The sequence below is a fragment of the Convolutriloba macropyga genome, chromosome 7 (genome assembly GCF_964194025.1).
Source record: "Convolutriloba macropyga chromosome 7, txConMacr16.3, whole genome shotgun sequence".
Lineage (NCBI taxonomy): Eukaryota > Metazoa > Xenacoelomorpha > Acoela > Convolutidae > Convolutriloba > Convolutriloba macropyga.
In genome coordinates this window covers 42,829,246-42,844,044 of record NC_134474.1, presented here as the reverse complement: position 1 = coordinate 42,844,044, position 14,799 = coordinate 42,829,246, and the positions used below count along the sequence as shown (strand labels likewise).

At 34.7% G+C, this 14,799-nt stretch overlaps 2 protein-coding genes across 4 annotated transcripts in view; one reads left to right on the top strand and one right to left on the bottom strand.

Annotated features, from left to right (window-relative positions):
- Positions 1-14,799, bottom strand: part of LOC142342880 (cyclin-dependent kinase 1-like) — a 418,971-nt gene that overhangs the window by 92,174 nt on the left and 311,998 nt on the right. The window lies entirely within an intron of this gene.
- Positions 6,272-13,171, top strand: LOC142342297 (synaptic vesicle 2-related protein-like). 2 transcript variants are annotated; one of them, XM_075393586.1, is made up of 3 exons: positions 6,272-6,337; positions 6,757-7,238; positions 11,897-13,171. In XM_075393586.1, the coding sequence occupies exons 2-3, from the start codon at positions 6,764-6,766 to the stop codon at positions 12,922-12,924; spliced, it is 1,503 nt and encodes a 500-aa protein (XP_075249701.1). In that variant the 5' UTR covers positions 6,272-6,337; positions 6,757-6,763; the 3' UTR covers positions 12,925-13,171. The 2 variants fall into 2 exon arrangements, with proteins under 2 accessions (XP_075249701.1, XP_075249700.1); XM_075393585.1 differs by lacking the exon at positions 6,272-6,337 and having other exon boundaries at positions 6,370-7,238.

The following is a 14,799-nucleotide window of genomic DNA, read 5'->3' as shown; positions in this document are numbered from 1 at the left end:
TATCATGTTTTTTACATTTTCTGCATTTACCATTTCGGCAACTCATACTAACATTACAAGTTTCAATTTAATTATAATGATGATTGTGATATATTGGGACGAATACCTGTGATATATTGGGTTGAAATTAACATGGAAAGTTCAGCAAAGCCGTGACGTTGGCACTATTGCAAAAGCAGATCTGTACATTTTCATTCAAAATGAACAGCTACCATCATATGTCCATGGCAGATTGTGGTAATTTACCGTAGTAAATGCGCGTAGTAATTGCCCAGGCCTGGGATTTTCCCGAAAAATAACAGTGAAAAGTGCGTGAAGAGTGAAAAAATAAATAAATTAAAAGCCTGTTTCGATCCCCTAAAACAAGGATTGAAGTGTAAAGTAGTTAAAAGAGTGTAATTTAAATTTTTTAGCTATTATCACTGAGGAAATAATCTGCCCTCTTTCTTCGCAACCTTTGAAACTTACACTGAACAAAAATAGAATGCTTAATTCTCCACAGTTTGCCTCAACAATTTTGCTATAACTCAAGCAATCATTAATTTTATTTTTTGGTGTCTGAGCTTAAAAATATTATGAAATTTGAATTCGAAAGTATGAAACCCTACTTTTCATTCTTTGGGAGCCTTTTTGAGAAAAAATGGCAAATTTTTTAAACTCTTATCCAGAAAGTTATCTGAAAAAAATTCAGTCATTAGCTATTAGGTACTTTGAAAGTAATTTTAGATCAGCTTCAATATCCTAATGAAACAACGTTCAAGAAATTCAAAAGTTTAATACAACTATAAGATTGTACTTTTTTAAGATAAAAGTTTAAAGAGGTAGTCAGGATTATTATTTTTTTATTTCGGTCTATCATGTTTTTTACACTCTCTGCGTTAACCATTGCGGCAACTCATACGGGCAGTACACGTTTCAATTTGGATATAATGTTGATTGTGATATATAGGTACGATTACCTATTGCACCCTAATCCCCGCTTTTTAGGGGTCACTCGGCCCGGTTGTGAAATATAGCTTTCATCATCTCAATTTTAGAGTCAGTTTACCTTCTTATCCCTAAGGAAATTTAAAAAAAATAACTTAAAAATCTGCTTTTGTATTTTAATGGTTTTGTGACAATCATGGCTGTCATTCTTTTATATCACATTTTTTCTTGAAACTCACATGCGAAACTCAGCAATGCCGTGGCGTAAGCGCCATTGCAATTTCAAATCTGTTCTTTCAATGCGAACTGCTACCATCATCTGTTCATGAGCCGACTCCAGTAACTGAACGTAGTAAATGCTCGGGCCGGGGACTTTCCCCAAGAGTAACTTGAAAAGGGTTCAAACAGTGTAAAAACAAACGCATAACCATCTTATTTAAGACTGCCTAATTAAAGGGCAAGAGTGTAATGCAATTATAAGAGTGTTTTTTTAAGAAAACAGTTGAAGTATGTATTCAGGATTACTCTATTTTTATGTCGGTCTATCTTGTTTTATTACACTTTCTGCAATGACCATTGCGGCAATTCATACTAGCACTCCGTGTTTCAATTTAGTTATAATTTTGATTGCGCTAGATTTTAATTTTTATCAGTCCACCTTTAATTACATTCATTGCAAAGAGTGTATATAGAGTGGATTATAGAGTTCACATACAGTGTAATCTTACATTATTTTCCCAATAAATAGGGAGGAATACCTAATGAAACCTAATTGCCGCTAATTAGATTTCACTGGGCTATGTTATGAACTAAGTATTTTATCACCTCTTTTTCATTGTCAATCTACCTGAATATCCTTAAGGAAATTAAAAAGGTAATGTAAATTTTTTTAAATATCAAAGTTTGTCGTAATCATGGCTGTCTCTCTTTATATCACATAATGTCTCTAATTTTACATGCAAAACTCAGCAATGCCGTGGCGTAAGCGCCATTGTAATTTCAAATCTGTTCTTTCAATGCAAACTGCTACCATCAAATTTTCATGAGCAGTCTAGTATGTGACCGTAGTAAATGCCCGCGCCGGGGATTTTCCCCAAAAAAAACGGGAAAATGGTTGCGAAGAGTGTAAAAATAAATAAATTACTATCCTATTTCAGTCTGTTTACATAAGGGTGGAAGACCATAATGCGATTATTAGATTGTGTTTTTTTAAGAAAGAATTTAAAGAGGTAGTCAGGATTCCCCCCTTTTACCTCGGTCTATCATGTTTTTTACACTCTCTGCATTAACCATTGCAGCAACTTATACTGGCACTACACGTTTCAATTTGGTTATAATGTGGATTGTGTCATTATGTAATTTTTTTTCAGTCCATCTTAAATTACACTCATTGCAAAGAGCGTAAAAAAAGGGGAAAAAAGAGTTCACATACAGTTTAATCTTACACTATTTTCCCAATAAATAGGGAGGAATACCTATTACACCCAAATCCTCGCTAATTAGGGATCACTGGGCCCGGTTGTGAATTATAGTTTTTATCAACTCAATTTAAGTATCAATTGTTTTAGCTATTATCCCTGAGGAATAATCTATCATATTTTTACATGCGAATAATTATTTTTCCACAGTTTGCCTCAACAGTTTTGCTATACCTCACCCAACCATTAATTTATTAATTGGTGTCTGAGCTCGAAAATTTTATGAATTTTGCTTCCCAATGTAAGAAACTCTAGTTTTCTTTCTTTGAGAGTTTTTTCTAGTGCGATAAATTTCAATGATGGCAATCATTGCTGTTTTTCTTGTATATCGCATAGTTTCTTGAAATTCATATGCAAAATTTAGCAAGGCCGTGTTTTAAGCACTTTTGCAAATTCAAATCTGTAATTTTTCATTCAATTTGGACCGCTACCACCATATGTTCATGGGCAGATTGTAGTAAGTGACTATAGTATATGCCCAGGCCGGGGATTTTTCCCTTAAAATAACGGGGAAAAGGGTGTAATGAACGTAAATTTAAACAAATTGAACCCTGTATCACTCCGTTTAATTAAGAGTGGAAGAGTGTAATGTAATTACAAGAGTGTAATTTGTTAAGAAACAGGTTGAAAGAGGTAGTCAGGATTGCTCCCCTCCTACATCTGTCTGTCGTGTTTTTGATACTTTAGGCATTAACCATTGAAACAACTCATACTAGCATTACATGTTTCAATTTGGTTATAATGATGCTTGTGTAGATTGTAATTATTTATGAGAACGCCCTAAGTTACACTCATTGCAGAGAGAGGAGAAAAGAGTGTAATTACAGAGTAATCTTTCATTCTTTTCCACAATAAATAAGAGTGGAAAATCTATTACACCCTAATCTCAGCTTATTAGGGTTAGATTACCGGCGAAAGGTCGGCTCGCGTGTGAAATATAGCTTTTATCACCTCCAATTCAGTATCATTACCTTTTACTTTATTATACCCAACGAATGATCTACCATCTTTCTTCGCGCCCTTTGAAACTTCCACTGATTAAAAGTTGAAAGCTTATTTCTCCACAGTCTGTCTCAACCGTTTTGCTATACATCACCCAATCATTGATTTGGTTGTTGGCGTCTTAGTTGAGAAATATTCGAGATTAAGTTCTATTAAAATCCCATGTAATGGATTCTGGAAATAAATTTAGAACAAATAAAAGTTCTGACAAAACATTATAATCTACTCTCCTGTATAAAACAAGATTGAGGTGAGGTCCTCCACAATGGTAAGAAAAAAGAGATTTTATTGTCTGAAATGAAAGAGAGCTAAATTTTTCTCAGAAGTGCTTTACCGATTAAAACTCTGGATTTTTTCGCAGTTCATCCTCATTTCACAGTTAGGATTTAATTTTAACAACTCACAGAGGACGATTCGCAAGCGCTATTTTTAGGTGTTTTAATGTTCAAATAGATCTTCAAAAGGCCTCCACACGGCAAATTAGAGAAACAAAATTTACAGGTTTTTTTTACTTCCCAAAGGTTTCATCTGAATTTCGGCATGTTTGATTATAAAGATAAGAAGTCGTCCTTATGTTAGGTATGTTTGACTTTAAACGTAATAACCTGTCGGTATGGTCGGTTTCAAGACACATGAAATTATGTGGAAACGACTAATGTGCTTCATTCCTCATGATCTTATCAAAACTAAGAGAGTTAGATTTAATCAACTGAATCCCCATCTATGTTAAAAAGGTCTGGGAATTTTTTTTCGAAAAATAAACATAAACGTAAATTTTTTCAACTAGTTTCACAAATGAGACTCACTAAACAGAAACTCAATCGATTTTCACTTATGTTTCGAAAAAAATGTCGGCAAGAGGTTCGTTTGAAACTTGCACCAGAAAGTTATCACAGCATTTCTCCGAAAAGCTTCGATTTTGTATTGAAAATACGGACGTTTTCTTTCGTTTAGAACTGAGCACACCAAATCTAAGAAACCGAACATACCGACTCTAAGAGACCCTACATAAAGACCCCTCTTAAAATTGAACTGTACATACAAATTACAATAAACGAAAAAAATTAAATCTAAGAGACCGAACATTTTCCTACGTTTGATCATGAAAATATCAAACAAATAGAAAAATAACGACAATTTCTTTCGTGGTTAATCGAACATTGCGTACGTTTATTGTGTGGATTTTCTTGGGCTTTCTTGTCTTTGGATTACACCTGTTTTGCATATTGAAGTATATTGAAGCGATATGGTTTTGTGACTAATGAGCTTTTACATTAATCTTTTTTTTCCAGTTTTGCAATGTTGGAGTTTCCAAAATAATCATTTAGCAATACGACGTTTCACCCAGCAAATAATATGCGTAATACAATAAAAGTAGCTTTTAAAATAGTGTTTCAAGAATCCATCTCGTGGATAAAAAGGCTCAACCAAGATTCCGACATTGATATCAGTTCTCGTTGTCTTGCTATGCCCTCACTTTCCATCAAACTCGAGAAGCCCGGCTAAAGGTATAAAAGCTTTGTCACCTGTTGCCGATGAAGAACTTATTCTACTACCCGCCCGAGCCTACTACTTAAAAAGGAGAAGAGTGTTTTCATTGGCCGATAAAATTTCTAGTTCGATTTGGCATCGACGCCAGCAATTCTTCACGCTAGAGTTTTTCTGGACACAATTTTTCACGCTCTGCTTTTGCTTGAACAATGTTTTCACGTTGAGCTAAGGTCTAACTGTTTGCTAAGGTCATTGCACAGGTTAATTCATTCAAGCACGCGCCCTTTCATTCTAGTTTTTGGGTGAGCATGGGGTCTAAGTCGAGGTCTGAACAAGGGTAATTTTTAAAACAAACATAATTGAGTTTTTTTTGGACTACTTTCAAGTTTTCTTTAATAACGCAATTAAAAAATATGGCTGTTTTTTATATATATTTAAAACATTCTTACTATAAAGAGCTATCACGATTGCTTCAACTCCTAAAATTAAAGGTCAAAAACTCTCAATTACCACTTCTTCTTTTTTGCACCAGCCTTGTTTAGTGGGGATAACTTTCAGTATAGTGTAACCGGTAGTCGTAGCGTTAAATAATACTGCGTAATGAAGTTTCGGCAAAATCGTTTTAACAGGATGTTGCCGAAATCGTTGTGGTTAGTTAAAAAAACGGTACAATTAATTAAAAGGTAACTTTTAAAATGTAAAATTGAACGAAAACATTATGTCGGCATCGTTACCATCACGTGTACATTATAAGTTTATGCGACGTAACTCTGCTTGAAGTCAATGAGAACATCTTGCGTTTATCGAGAAACGCGTAGCGGTTAAGTTATCTCTGAATTCCGGGGTCACTTCTGCAGAGTCATTGCTAAAAAACGCAACTTGCTATACTTGAAAATGCCAAAAGTTCACAGAAGTCAGCATCTGGCTTTGTAAATAAAAATTCGGACTTTTTAACTTCTGGCTCTGAAGATTTTCGGCATTTAGAACTTGCACGTGCCTGTTCAAAAAGTTTTATTTATCATATTGTTTCACGTGAGTTTCTGGCGGGAGTTCTACAAGTCGAATACATGCTGGTTAGCCACGAACAAGACCAAGCAAATGGGCATAAGATTCTGACACCATTAATTGCTAATTCTTGCATTGGGTATTTTGTCATTTGGTAAATTGTTGAGTAACCATAATATAGAGCTGTATGGGAGAAATCATAAATTTGAATGTTTTGCAATTGGCTCATTCAAGCTATATTCAAAGTGATGCCGCTAACAGTAACACCAAAGTGACTTTCCGAATAAGACGACCAAGTATTATCTACAAATAACTTTGATCTTTCTCGTAGTATGTCTATAGCCAAACGTTGTACACGTACAAGTGCAGGTAGACCTTTACCATATAATCACCATGTAATCAAACAAAAAAGAAACCATAATCAAAGTCACCAGGTGGGATATCTTTTAAGTTTCACTTAAGTTATTCATATTAGCTCACTAATTCCATTTATTTAAAATTGTCAGGTTCATATTAACTTTTATACAAAATTTGGCTCCTCAGTTTTTGAATTAAAATAGCCAGTGAGAACGTCTATAAGAGTAGCAATGAGAAACTAGAAAGCTGAACTTAATTGAAAGAAAAAAATGTTGATGTTAAATAAAAGCTAACCTCACTACAAATCTACGTATGCATAACAGAGGTGTTTAAATTTGTTTCAAAAAGTTCAAATAACTAATTGATAATTATCATGAGTTATATAAAATAACTCATATGTGTTACTGTAATCTAAATAAGCTATTCAACAGCTATGAAAAATATTCAATAGAGATCAAGCGCTGGAACACTTTTTAAAATTCTTTATGCGCTCAAGAATAATAATGGCCCAAAACGACACACAAAACCTCTTACCTATAAACAACTCTGGACAGCGAAAAACCAGCACTGAACAGGATAAAAACGAACAAGTGCCGCTAATTGGCAAAATTGACGCAACATCATCGGACCTCATTAATAAATTTATATTCGGTCGATTTCAAATAACCCTATTTGCGGTTACTTTTCTGGGTTATTTTGGGGTTTATGGGTCAATGCAGCTAACGATATATTTGTCGACCAGACTTTATGTTGAAATGGGACTTACACCCACTATTGAATCGTTACTGAGTGTATGCTCGTATACTGGATTTGCAGTTGGGTTTCCTGTAGTGGGTGTTTTAGCTGACAAGATTGGCAGAAAGAATACAATTGTGATTTCTTTTTGCTGGATTGCGTTTTGGAATTGTATGTGTGCGCTTTCTCCTGACATCAAATGGTTGTTGATCTTCAGAACAGGGTACTCGTTAGCGGCAACTGGTAAGATGACATCATCCTTCGTAATCTGATTCTTCCAAATCTGATATTTTTTGTTCACAAAATCATCCAAAATTATAGTTTGAGACTGATATTTGAGAGGGAAAAAGACAAACACAATTCTGATATAGCTGAAATTCACGCTCAAAAATAATTTTTTTTGCCGTTAATTAGTGTTTTCAGACTGCCTCAATACTTGAATGGAAGATGATGTTTGAGTAGCTGTTAGTCTGTACGGCTATATAATTTTCTTTTCCAGCAGTATCCAATTTCTACATAAAGAAACTATCGGATTAAATCCTATATGGAACTTAAAGCTAGTGCCTTAACGACCAAGAAAAAACAAAGATTGTTTAAAGGTGTTATTTCTTTCATATCGCACAATAAATTCATTTTTGTAGGAAAAAGGAAAAGGCAGCGCGAATTATAAAATTCCAATATTTTAAATAACCTTTAAGAACCAAGCAATGAAAGCTTGCAAAGAGCTAGTTTGGTTTATGAAGGTTAATCTCAATGATATGAATTACAGAGTGCAGCAGATGAAAACTTGTTCTGTGAGTTTAAAGACCAATAAGAGCCAAGAAATTCGCTATTCTGCAAAAAATACATGGAAATATGGAAAGACTTATTAATACCAATTGGGTGTAAATATTGAATTAAATGACACGGTCGAGGAGCCTAGTTTAAGTCGAGACTAATGCTTTTCATAAGTCCAGCCATTTTTTCATACACAAAAATGAGTGAAACTGAAAAATCCTGCCAACATCTGGGTTCAAGCTCGTGACCTTCTCCATCTTTACCTAATGGTTAACCAATTGCGCTACATTGAAGGAAATTAAAAACAAGATATTGCTACGGTTGCGAACGGAATTCAAGGGCATTTTTTTTATTTTCCAGTCCAAATCCATATGCCTTTTATTGTCTAGCCAAATTCGAGGAGGGTTGTTTTAGTTCCAGCTAAAGTCGAAGACATCACTTTAAGTCCAAGCAAATACTTTTCATGCCAAAAATCTATCCAGAACAGTCTTTTCATGCTTTATGTCGTTCGAGGACGGTCTCAATAATTCCAGGTCTACTCTATGATTCTACGGCTCAGATATAGATGGTAGTCTTCCAAAGACGTTCTCATGCGAGAACGCGTTTGTGCAATTGTTGTTACCTATCTGACCGCCCATATTATTTGTTTTGCTATAAATGAAGTTTACTTCTGCGTTTTTATGCTAAGAAAGAGTCAGTTAGTAGAGAGCATATAAAAATAAGCGAGTTGCAGAAATAACTAGCACTAGTACGTATTCTTTACAGCTGTAATTAAATTTTTCTGGGGTATTGATTAACATTTCTCCGGAATCGAAATTGTTTGAAGTTTATCCAATTACTTAAAGCGAGACTGATTGGGGACTTAACTAAAAATGCTGTATGGATAATTCTTATTCAACTTTAAAAAATCCAATTGCTTTTGTATATGGAAACCCGTGCTCGAAACAGTAGGAGTTTTTTGTCTAATGGAAAACATGCGAGAACTGCAATATTGTGCAACTTTGATTTATAATTGAAGCGACGATCACTGACTACGTTTATAAAGTCAATATCAATTACCCTGGTAAACTTTGTTTGGAAATTCAAGAGGAATTTTTAGAAGGGAATATTACGGGGGATGTTTGTGAAATTTATTTGATTGAGTAATAAGGCAATTTATGTGAAAAAATGTGTGTCATTAATGTTTTCTCGTTAAAATGCAAGCTCTGCAAATTCGATTGCAGCCTTTGTTGATACATGCGTTCTCAGATACTCCTATTTTTACTAAGCTTGCGTTTGCAAATTTAAGCAAAACAACGATTTTAAGAACGGATAACCTATTTGAAAATCACATGCTCCTAACTTAAAAAATATTGCAAAAAAGATAAAATCAGTTCCTACTCTGAATGCAGGCGCGCTTTTATGATTTGGGCAACTAATTTTTATGCTATGGCAAAACTGTTTCGAGGTTTTGGCAACCAATGGTGACGCTCCTAGTAGTTAGAGTGCATCCATGGGCTTTAAAGTCGAAATAATCAGGGAAAAAAAGATGTTTTGAAGAACATTAGCGAACATTTTTGGGAAAAAAATAAAAGTTAAATAATTTTTTTTGAAAAAGATTCCACTGAATTTAATGGTGATTTATTTGAATGTAATTAACAGAAAATATAGTTTTTTTTTGAAAACTAGGCAAATGGATATGAGACCATTTTTTTACTAACAAATTTGAATAAATTTCTTGAAGGGAGTTTCTGTTGAAATAATTCATAATATGTCTATTAAAGAGTCCACGAGGAATTATTGGAATTTTGAAATTATTTGAGGGAGTATTAAATGCTTTTTGATAATATCTTTTGAAAATCTTTCGATTTGAGGGGGAGTTTGTTTTAATATTCGTTTGAACTTTCGCGTTTTTTTTGTTTGAAATTATTCTGCTGAATATTAGAGGAACATTAAGAAACTGTTCGATTTCATATTTTTGTATCGCCAATTAAGTGCTCACAATTGTTGGGACCACCAGTTATCTCAAAGTTGCCTAAAATTGAAAATGGCAGAGCTCTGACTGAAGTCAACACAACTGTTCCAACGGGATAATTACTTTATTCGACATTAAGTCAGTTGTTTAATCCCATCAATCGTTGAAAACTCTAACGAAGCTGAACATTTGTGGCTGCTCTGAGGAGAAGCTGTTTTGATTACCTCGAATTCAAGAGTTAATTATCTTTCTACGGATTTCTGAGAACTAGTTCAATTCTATTGTAACGGCTCACAATTATGACAGTGAAGAAAGTTTTACACCGCCCCGTTTGTTTCAGCGGTATCAAATGGGTCACGAAATCAAGTTTTTCCAATGATTTGCATTGTCCTCTGTACTAGAGATTATCTTTGCACTACAAACTCGGAATATGAAAATCTGCTAACCTTAGTTTTTTCAAAGCCAAAATGAACCAATTTTACTACAGATCACGCAATACGGGATCTTTTTATTTAAACTCGTTCATCGTGCAATCTGAAAACATGTCTAAGACTTGCTGTCCAAAAGTAATAAAACTTAAACTAATGTTGCGTTTAGCTTCTTGTACTCACAATTCAAACATGCTTGGGATGTCAACATTTGAATTGCTGCTGAAACAATTTGAAGACGCAGGACACTGTAGCGGACAATTTTAATGCTCCAGATTAGTTTTCAATACGAGAAACAATAACAAATTACTGCTCAAAACTTCTGCTTTCTTTCGCACTGTATGTCAATTTTCTAAGACAAATCGAGTGAGACAAATTTAGTACAACAAAACAGAGTTTCGACTGAATTTTTGGTTGTTTTTCATGCTCTAGTTAGACACTGATTCTTTTGTTGCGCATATCAATTGTCAACTGTTAATTTTTTGATGATGAGAAAACGACATCAATTCAAAATGCAAAACTGACGCCATGAATTGTTGTTAACCATGACAAATATCCACCAAATATTCCAAATCCACGTCAGGAAGTCTTAAATAGAAAGTACACCAACGTATGTGTATGACAACAAGTGTCTTATTTAGAGCTGGATTTATTTGTTTAGGAACAATGGAAATTTTAATCAAGCGCAGCGGCCGTCTTATTCATACTTTTGATAGTGGTTTTTTAGTTTGTTGACATTACCAGTGATTTTCGTCGTGATTATCTATATGTTTATTAAATAGCTATTTTTTTGGGCTTAGATTTTCAAACGCTCTTAAAGTTTTGTTTTTTTTTGCTGAGACCCTATCCATGTAATTCTTGTGTGGATGTTTCATAACTTTTTTTATTAAAATGCCAAACACACAAAAATATCTACATTTTAATCCTTTAGTTCTAATTAAACAACATTTTCTTTGTGTATTCTACTTAAATTGTGAGTTGTAAATGCATAAAAATGCTGAAAACCGTGTTAAAGTTTCTCCAGCAGAAAATAGAAGTAATTTTCTCACAACTTCAATATAAAAAATACTGACAGAAAATACAACTGTAGCTCATAAATTCGTAAGCGTTGTTCACACACCACTTTAGATTGTTTTTTTTTGAGCTGTGCACTGCTATGTTGTCAGGAAGACATGCAGTAATAATTATTCTGTGGTACAATTTTAAATCAGCGCTATTTTTTGGTGGGTAGGAAACACGTTGTTCAATTTTCAACTCAAGCAAAAATTTCCAATCTTTGTGCACAAGTTTGAAAGTCAAAGTTCAACTCTGATGCAAACGTGTGAAATTTAAGTAATTGAATTGGGCTATAACATCCAGATAATTTTTGCTGATGTTTTTTCCATGGAGTTGTTGGAACGCCCGATTGTGTCACAAACTGATGGAGTTGAAACCGGTTTTAAAAGTATTAGAGCACTCACGTGCATATTTTAAAATGCCGAAAGTCTGCAGTTAAAAGTATCAGAAGTTAAATTACAAGAAGTTCCTACTTAGCCAGAAGTTGACTTCCGTTGACTTTCGACATTTGAAACGTGCCCGTTTCCTGTTTTAAGCATGGTTACGTGACTCTGCAGAAGTCACATCAAAGTGCTGACTTAATATCTTGAACTGGTTCTCGTGGTTCTCGATAACCGCCAGAAGTTCTCGGTGACTTCAAGCAGAGTCACGTACCATTACACATCTATAACGTGGCCTTGTTTCAGGGGTATACAGCTTGATTTTAATCTACTTCTACGAGATTCTTGCAGCACGACATCGGTGGATTGCTTACTTGGTGATGTTCCACGGGGGTGCCTGCCTCGGACATTGGTTCGACATCATATTGGCTTACTTCTTGTTTACCAACGGAGCATCCAAACACGCATGGCGATATTATATAGTGGCTATCACCCTTTCTGTTGCTTTGTTCATTCCTCTCGCGTTGACTTTGTTGAAAGAATCGCCACGATACCTTCTGACCAAGGGTCATACTAAGAAAGCTTTGCAAGTTATTCAAGAAATTGCCAAACAAAACCATGAAAATATCCCCCAAAATGTATCTTTAGTCCTCGAATCTGAAATCGGCAATTCAAACGACGAAAAAATGTCAATTTTGGCAAAAATAAAAACAGCTTTGTCAAATTGGCAAATTTTGCAAGCAGCGACAGGCATTGTAATGATTGGAATTGCCTGCATGTTTATATTTTTTGCAGTTGGTCTTATGAAAACTGAACTGCTTTACTTGAACCGAAAACGTGGCACCGATTCTTGCACCGGAGCAGATCAAAAGCTGTATTTCTTACAAGAAAGGGATTATATTGCACTTTTATTCTTTCAAATAATTGCCGACGGTTCAGCCGCTTTTGGAATGATAATTGCTTTCAAGTTGGATATAACGTTCAAAATGCTGTCGGTATTTTGTATGGGTGCGGCTGTTGTTTTGGTTTGCTTTTTGTACTTATGTCCAGATATTTGGATCGCGTTGCTGATACTTTCGCTGATTCAAAGCATGGGGTTAATTGTCAACATGATACAGCTCCTGAAATTGTCCGGGATTTTCCCAACTAATGTTCGAAGTACATTGATGGGTGTTTGTAAATTCCTGATGTATTTGCCTTTACCAATGTCTCCTTATTTGGTTCAAACTTTAGCTAAGGAATCGCAACATTACGTAACAAGTGTATGCGTTGTCTTTTTAAGCGTGGGCTTTGCTGGAGCTGTATTCCTTCCGAAGGAAATTCATGCGAACTAGCATTCACCAGCGTGAACTGGAATGATAAACCAATTATTGGATCTCTTCAACAATCGCCTCCCCTTGTAAAGTGGGAGCAATTCTTATACAGAATTCAAGCGAGCAGTTTATTATGACCAATCAAAACTTATCTGAACCGCACAGGCTTATGATTAAATCTCGACTATTATATGTAATATACCGACATTCCGGAGTGTCTTCATACCTAATAATGGTCGAGGACATGTTACGTAAGTCGATCTTCAGACTGAAGGGTTATATATATATATATATATATATATATATATATATATATAACCCTTCAGTATTAAGTATGAAAAGACTCTGGCTCAACTTCAGACGTTGTCCATGACATTGGCTCGATAATAAAAACTGTCCTCGCGCATTTAGGCTACAATTCTGATAGTTATTTAATAAATATTGTTCTCTAATTTTGATGTTTTGAGGTGCGGTAGAGTAGTAGGTGAGATTTTAGACTAAGTTTGGGTAGGTTGAGCGATTTAGTCCGAAAGAATTTTTTGAAAGGGATACTTTTGTTTATGAAAAGAATTAGGCTTGACTCTATTAATGTCCCCGACTGTTTAAGTAATTACTCTGACCTGTTATTATTAAATTTATCAAATATTGCATAATAAATTTTATTCTAATGATTCCATAAATTGTGCTGTATTAGATGTGATGAGATGCTAGCAAGAAATAAATAATAATAATTGAGATGCTAGCAAGAATTTATGTGATACATCTTTCATATACAGTAAATGTATATGTTTTTTATAGTTTGCATTGCTTCTTTCAAGGTAGCAAATCTTCAATTCCCGACTTGCAACGGCATTAATTTTAAACGGGTCAAATAATTTCAAAAAATTTAACTGCGCAAAAATTTCCAGCGAAAGAACTGACGTAACTATGGGCTAAGGGTCGGCGAAACTTTGTCAGACAGCGCCAAAATCAACAAAATTTTAAGTTTTACCTCAATTGTTTCTCCGAGAGGTAAGGTGTATTATTCACACGCCAATGATTGAGAGTTCAATCCCCTGCCTCCGTGTAGGTGTCTGTGTGAGGATGAGCTCTTACTTAACCATAGCTTCAGGTTGACCATAGCCTGACCAATGTTGGCTGCAATAATGGTACCACGTGAAAGTTTCAGACGCAAAAAAGTGGCCATAGTCACCAAGAAAAAAGAGCAATGCTGCTCATAAAAAAACAGTCTGAAATGTGGGGAATAATAAGAAAAAGGGCAGCTGAGAACAGGCCGCAGTAGCCTAATGCTGTTCCGCTGCGATTACGCAGGAACCAAAATTATTAATTATTATCACTTAAATAACCCCTGACAAGCAAAACCTAACGCTTATAGCCCCATCAAAGCTCATCATATAACATATTCAGTTACTGCCCACAATTATTTGTGCGTGAACAACATACATGGGTTGCAAATGAAAATCAAACGTGAACTACTCCTATATCACCAAGTCATTTGAACTTCAAGTTCTGAATTCAGTTTCTATTGCTAAGCACGTAATTCAATGTCGACAAATGGTGAACAGATTACCAAAATATCACGTCAACCGTATGAAATTCAGTTTCGATAAATTTTTAAGTCACGTAGAACTACTGTGAAAGATTGCCAACCAGCAGCAGAGTTCATCGAGAAACCAATCATAATGGATCTAATGCAAATTTTGGGTTGATCATATGTAATAAAATTTTGAAAAAAAAACGATGTCATTTTTTACTGGCCTCAAGTAAGCCTACTCCAGTTTCGATGATGGCGTTATGGAAGTCAATTGAAAAACAAAACTCTTTAATCTTTGTTATTAGCGCAAACTTGAAACTCTGCAAAAACATTTTTAATGATTTAGAGCTAATATTTTCCTA

Bases quoted from the DNA above. Each gene is read 5' to 3' on its own strand.
- LOC142342297 (XM_075393585.1), top strand. From the start codon at position 6,746: ATGCGCTCAAGAATAATAATGGCCCAAAACGACACACAAAACCTCTTA. The intron at 7,239-11,896 runs GTAAGATGACAT...GCCTTGTTTCAG, and splicing joins GTACTCGTTAGCGGCAACTG to GGGTATACAGCTTGATTTTA.